At 37.4% G+C, this 6,888-nt stretch overlaps 2 protein-coding genes across 6 annotated transcripts in view; one reads left to right on the top strand and one right to left on the bottom strand.

Annotated features, from left to right (window-relative positions):
• Positions 1-102, bottom strand: part of LOC112410068 (translation initiation factor IF-2-like) — a 40,457-nt gene extending 40,355 nt beyond the window's left edge. Inside the window, exon 1 of the mRNA XM_024760456.1 lies at positions 86-102. Within this exon, the coding sequence (XP_024616224.1) occupies positions 86-102 (17 nt within the window). The remainder of the gene's footprint in view (positions 1-85) is intronic.
• The window catches only part of PSIP1 (PC4 and SRSF1 interacting protein 1), a 37,691-nt gene that overhangs the window by 481 nt on the left and 30,322 nt on the right, over positions 1-6,888 (top strand). For all 5 annotated transcript variants that reach the window (XM_024760461.1, XM_024760462.1, XM_024760463.1 and 2 more), the window contains exons 2-3: positions 28-239; positions 3,423-3,499. In XM_024760461.1, coding sequence (XP_024616229.1) covers positions 168-239; positions 3,423-3,499 — 149 coding nt within the window. In that variant the 5' untranslated portion in view covers positions 28-167. The remainder of the gene's footprint in view (positions 1-27; positions 240-3,422; positions 3,500-6,888) is intronic.

Genomic DNA, 6,888 nt, shown 5'->3' with positions numbered 1-6,888 from the left:
AACCTCCCTCCATGCTCTCCCTCGCAGGCGCGTCGGGACACCCCGAGGCATCCTCCCCTCCCGCCGCCGCGGGAGCCTCGGCTGCCGTCCGCCTTCCCGCATCCCCTCGCAGTCCGCACCGTCACACCTCCTCCCTGTGCTCGGACCCCCTGCCTCGCCCCCGAAACATGACTCGCGATTTCAAACCTGGGGACCTCATCTTCGCCAAGATGAAAGGTTACCCTCATTGGCCAGCTCGAGTAAGTGATTTTTAGCCTTCGCGTTTAGCGGTGCTACATTCCCCAGAGGCCTACTTCCTATACCCTTTTCTCTTAATTTTTTTTTCTCGTGTCCTTTCTCTCCCTCGCTTTCACTTAGTCTCATTTGTAACCTGACCTTTTATTTTAGTTTTTTGCCCACTAATCTTCCATGTAATTTAAAAATTCAGGTGTTTATATATACTTAGGTATTTTCCTGTGGTTTGTTTTTGACAGACTTTGGCAGGTTTTCTTAATATGAACTATTTCAAGGTGATGCCATTAGTGTTCCATTGTAGGTGAAAATAATCAAGTATGGATTTTGTGTTTAAAAATTAAGGGAACAGGCATTTTCTTAACTTTGAGTAAAATGCAAAATACCAGTGAAATCTATGCCAACTGTTGGGTGTTGAAGAGTTCTACGTGATTAAATTAACATACGTATTCTTTCCTGTTTTATGGTTGATGAGACCTTCTGGATTGACTTGTTTAATACGATAGAGGACTGGATATTCTTGAAAATTTTACAATAAGGTAGCATCACGGAACGTCTAGAAAGTTTATTTTCACGTTTTTATTGGTGAAGTTTGCCTTATGACCTTGAAGAAGTAGTTTTACCTCTTTGATTGTTTCCCACAGGCAAAAGGAGTAGACCCATATTCCTGGGTTCACGTGTAGTGCAGAGAGGTGATTAAGGACTGAGGGTTTTTTGTAACATTTAGGAATTGAGACTGTCTAAAATATCTAAGTACAATTTTCAGAAAAAGATCTTTTAGGTTATGGTAGGACTCAGGTTCTAAGGTAGTGATAGAACCTAGCAAATGTTGAGCTCAATTAGATTAGTAAGCTCAAGGTCCTTCTTAAATATAAACATGACATAGTCTAAAGTTGTAATTTCCACTAATTTACTCTTCATTGAGGACTGTATTTCTTAAAGATAATTAAATCCTGTAGTTTTAATTATGTCAGTTGGGAGGAAGAGTAACCATTGGTTACAGAGAATCATGGAGTGAGTTGCTGAGTGCTATCCAAGTATAAAATATTCACAAATTCTTAATTTTTCCCATCCAGCTCTTCACAGACTCAGGTTTACTGGTTTCCTTCCCCAGCCTGGAAAGATTTTTTTTTTTTCCCTAGTCTATTAAATCTACCTTTTCAGTGGAGTCTTATTGAAACAATCCTTAATCATAATTCGTCTGTATATTTGATACTTTATTTCCTTTGTGATAACCTTTTATTTTAACTCTTATGTGCATTCTTTGACCTCCAGGTAGTTTGTAAGCTTTTCCAGAGAAATAGATACAAACTGAATTTCCTTATTACACACCCTCCCAATCCTTAGTACATAAATCATACGCTAAAAAACACCTTACTTCATGTTTAAGTAAAGAGCATAGGGAAACTGAGCAGGTTTAAGGCCCCTGCAAAATACTTTTTTGTGGTTTTAGCATCATTTATTTTGAGGTGTTATAAAATCCGAGCATATGGGGTACATCTTTATTCAGATTTCTATGCGACAGTGCAGTTAAAAACCAAATGAAAATGTTTTAAAAATTATCTACTCCTCTAAATCATCTTCCCTACATGCTTCAGTCTGTTAGGTGACTAAGAATGCTAATAAAAGCAAACCTAGAGTAGCCTTAGGAGGACCAGAGTATTTTCTTTCTTTCTTTAATAAATTCTATATTTAACATTTTAATTTGGATTGAAATGGGAAATTTTAGTCTCTTTCCTTTTCCCCTTTTTTTCTTAGAAGCAGTTGAACTTAGTTTTGATATTGTCTGTGTCTAAGAATTATGTTCCTTTTTCTATCTTCTCTCCAATCTTATGAATTCTAAGTCTTTGCTTTAGAGAGTTTAATTATGTATTTAAAGTGTCAGCTGTGAAGGTGACAATCATTGTTCCAGTTTTGATTTTAATGCTTTCTGTCTGTGTTTCCCAGGCTTCATTACTTTTTAAGTCTTGCACATTCTTGTAATCCTGTACCAGTAGTAATTGTTTTTAAAGTCAACTTTAAAAAATTGCCTAGCATTTATTAAACTCTTTAGGTGCTAGATATTTGCATAAACTTTTAAAGCTGTTTGCTGGCAGAAAGCATATGAGCTGAGGTGACAAATATATCCCTTATCTTAAGGCCTCTAAGGATTTTCACAATTTAACAATTTGTCACAAAGCCAAAAAGAAAGTATAATCTTCATATAGGTGGGGAAGTTAAGTTCCCAAGGGTGTTGGGTGCTAACGATTCTTATTGATGTCTGAAACCTTCAGATTGCCAACATCACCCTCATGGTCTTTTCTTAAACGTGATAATGCATGTGGAGCATCATAGGTCTGCTGGTGGTCTGTACCCTTCTTAATAGTCAGCTGATTTTTTAAATTAAAGTGTCTTTGAAATTATGAAAGTTCTGAAATAGAAATATTATTATGAAGTTTAAATAAATAAATAATGAAGTAGAAATGTTAAATTCTGGCCAGATACTACTGCCTGATGGCCTTAACTCTGGTAAGCGAAAGTATCAAGTATTACAGATGTGTTAGACATAACAGTACCTGATACTTTCTTCCTTCCTTAATTAGAAGTATTAAAGTATTAAAAGAGAAATGAAAAAGGAACAGGTAACCTCATGTGATTCAGCCATGTAGGTCTAAGATCTTTTCAGAATATGTGTTTCAGACTTGGAGAAATACTGTTTTAAACTTGTTAATGTTTCCTATATTTGGATAGCCTCCCTGCGGAAATAGAATTTAAAATTTTTGAATAGGTTCAGACTCTCTTATCTGGAATTCTTAGGGCCAGATGTGTTTAAAAATTCAGGACTTCGGGATTTTAGAAAGGTAATGATGGTACATATGCTATATATCTTGCTCCTAGTAGGGTCTGGGATGGCACATGGTAATCTAACACGATATTTCTGTGGAGAAGCATCACTAGAAATGCTAGGTGGATAAAAGAAATGATGGAATAGCTTCAGTGTCAATCCAGGTTTTGCTACCAAATGAGTTTTGAGAGAAATAATTGGTTTTCAGAGCTTCTTGGGTTTCAGAACTGGAGGTAAGGGATTGTGGACCTGTAGAACTGGTCCATTTTATAGCAGATCCCTTTTGGATGTCCTGTTTTCAGTTTATTCTGATGTGTTTAGGTGCGTATGATTTAAAAGATTTTAATTTTTCTGATCTTTTTTTTAGGTAGATGAAGTTCCTGATGGAGCTGTAAAACCACCCACAAACAAACTACCCATTTTCTTTTTTGGAACTCATGAGACGTAAGTCCTTTTAGCTCTAAAAGCAAATCAGAGTTAATTTAGCACGTTCATTGGGCATATCATGAAAAACAAGTAGAGATTAATTCAGAGAGAAAATAAAGTAACAGGAGATGTTAAAATCATCTTTGAACTTGGAAAAAAAATCTTCAAGTTTCCTTTTAAAATTTATTTTTATGGTAGAAAAATCAGACACTGTAGATTGAACTTTTATTGAAATGGATGTCCTTAATCATAAAAGAAAGATGTACATTTGTCCTCTCATCAATCAGAAGAATAACTGATGGATGAAAATATGTAAGGGAAGTTTTAACAAGGCATTCAGTATTCATATTTAGTATAATTAGTGCTTTTCATGACAGCCTGGCACCCTATTTTAGGCTTTGATTTTAGCACACAAATGGTATATTGTGGGAAAGGTGAGAAGAAATCTGGATAGTTCCTTCTGTGTGTATTTATATGGTCCTGAGAGCCACTGTTACTGCTCTGCTGCCCCTGGTGGATTTGTGGGCAGAGAACTGATTTGGTGAAGCAAATTAATTTTTCAAAAATTGCAAAAAAAAAAAATTTCCAATAGAATATTGAACTGTTACTTCTGGGTACAGAGGATTACTCCAGGGGCTATCTCATTAGTTTTGAAAAACAATATACTATGTGCCTGTATTTTAATAGCCTTACAAGTTGTATATAACCTCGTTGATTTTGAACTTTAAGTTTAGAATTTGCAATAATTTTGGTAAAGTAGAGTTGTTTACCTGGGATCAGGTGAAATAAAACTGGTGATGCTCTAATTAGAATTATGTATTCCTTAGAATGTGTACAGTGGCAACATTGGTTTAATGTTGCTTAGCTACTGTATGAACTTTCACATAATTTTAAGAAATCGTTTTATTAATATGTACTTTACATCATAAAGTTCACTTGTTAAAGTATATAATTCAGTGGGTTTTAGTATATTTATTTCCATAACCATTAGCAGTCACTCTTCATTCCCTCCCCCTCCAGCCCAGGATACCCACTAGTTCACTGTCTATTTTTGCCAATTCTGGACACTTCATATTAATTAATTAATTTATTTTTGTTGTGTTGGGTCTTCGTTTCTGTGCGAGGGCTTTCTCTAGTTGTGGCAAGCGGGGGCCACCCTTCATCGCGGTGCGCGGGCGTCTCACTATCGCGGCCTCTTTTTGCGGAGCACAGGCTCCAGACGCGCAGGCTCAGTAGTTGTGGCTCACGGGCCTAGTTGCCCCATTCATATTAATGATATCGTACAATGCCACGTAATTATCTGCTTTAAAATATAGTTTTGAGTCCAGAATTGTATTGGCCTTCACCGTAATTACTTTGAGTTGGATCCAGGTATATTCTCTGAATATAAAAATTCCAATTTGTAAAAAAAATGATGAGTTTCTGATTCTCTGGGATAATCTGTTTAAAACTCTTCCATAAATTTAATAGAGAAAGGTATCTTTTAATGAAAAACTGTGTACTCTCTATTTGAGTAGGGGTTTTCAAAGTGTGGTACCAGGTCAAGCTGCACCCCACATGGGAACAGCACATGGGAACTTCAGATAGTAGGTATGCAAATTCTTGGACCTTACTTGAACCAGAAGCTGAGGTTTGGGGCCCAGCAGTCTGTCCTAACTAGCCTTTCTGGTGCCTGTGAAGTTTGGGAACACTTTATCAGAGTAAAGTGAGTAGACGTTCCCTAGAATTTTTATGTATGCTTATAGTACCATAGAACACATAGTTAATTTTTATGCTAAATTTAGAAGAATGATCATCCCTTCCCCAGCATTTAAAAATGAGGATTTTTATGTTGTAAATATCTGTGATATACATCAGAACAGACTACACCAAATAATTAAATTTTCATAAGCATTGTTTGGTTAATAACAAAACAGTGGTATTAAGTGGTTAATGAAGACAGTGAATTACTAATATTCAAGAATTAGAATATATTCAGGAAATTAAAGTATAACTTTAAAATTAAGCTAATGGGGCTTCCGTGGTGGCACAGTGGTTAAGAATCCGCCTGCCAATGCAGGGGACACGGGTTCGAGCCCTGGTCTGGGAAGATCCCACATGCCACGGAACAACTAAGTCCGTGAGCCACAACTACTGAGCTTGCGCTCTAGAGCCGGCGCTCCGCGACAAGGGAGGCCACTGCAATGAGAAGCCAGTGCACCGCAGCAAAGAGTAGCCCCTGCTCGCCTCAACTAGAGAAAAACCCGGGTGCAGCAACAGAGACCCAGTGCAGCCAAAAATAAAAAATAAATAAATTTAAAAAAAAATTAAGCTAATGATAGTAAATTTTCACTTCAAAATGCACTTGTAATTTTTGTGCCTTAGTGATCTCATAAGTACACCATTACCTTTGGAAAGGCGGTGCTGTTGTATCTGTTGGTCTGTTGACTTAACATTTTGGTATTTAAGGTTGATTTTTAGAAACTAGATCTCACTGATTATTTGCCTTTCCCCTCCCTCAAAAGTTGGGAGGGCAGTTATGTGAACCTTTCAATTTGGAATTTGTTTAAATGGGAGTTTTTTCTAATAGCCTGTAGTTAGGGAGATGGGAAAGGAAGAACATAGAAGAAGAAATGGCAATTTAGAAAACTGTATTTATTCATAGCTTATTTATAGATTAAGTTTTTTAATTGTTAATTTGGAGCAGAATCCTCTTGTAATTGCATTCTTTTCCTGACTTGCAACCATCTGACTTTTCATAGTGTTTTATACCTTTCACAGTAAATTCATCCAGCCAAGTTTTGAATATTAGATAACAATGAGCCCTTATGTATACCAAACGTGATGGTCTACTAGGTATCATAAAGCTAATATATTCAAAACAGATTCTTAGTAAATGAGACAAGGATGCAGTGTTTTGCTGGAGGCAAAAATCGTGGTGTCATCCTTGATTTCCTATTACAGTCTTTTCCCTTCCTCCCCACATCTAGTCAGTCAGCAAGTCTTGTTCTTTTCCTTTAATGTGCATTCTGATCTTTTTTCCATCTCTTCTACTACCACTTAAGTTCATACTGCAGTTAGTTTTAGAAATAGTGTCCTACTCCTATCTTTTTTTTTTTAAATAAATTTATTTATTTATTTTTGGCTGCATTGGGTCTTTGTTGCTGTGCGCGGGCATTCTCTAGTTGCGGCGAGTGGGGGCTACTCTTCATTGTGGTGCGCGGGCTTCTCATTGCAGTGGCTTCTCTCGTTGGCGGAGCACAGGCTCTAGGCACGCGGGCTTCTGTAGTTGTGGCTTGCGGGCTCTAGAGCGCAGGCTCAGTACTTGTGGTGCACGGGCTTAGTTGCTCCACGGCATGTGGGATCTTCCCGGGGCAGGGCTTGAGCCCATGTCCCCTGCGCTGGCAGGCAGATTCTTAACCACTGCG

This window comes from Neophocaena asiaeorientalis, unplaced genomic scaffold, assembly GCF_003031525.2.
Source record: "Neophocaena asiaeorientalis asiaeorientalis breed wild unplaced genomic scaffold, Neophocaena_asiaeorientalis_V1.1 scaffold174, whole genome shotgun sequence".
In the NCBI taxonomy this organism is placed as follows: domain Eukaryota; kingdom Metazoa; phylum Chordata; class Mammalia; order Artiodactyla; family Phocoenidae; genus Neophocaena; species Neophocaena asiaeorientalis.
This window is presented reverse-complemented; position numbering and strand designations above follow the sequence as displayed.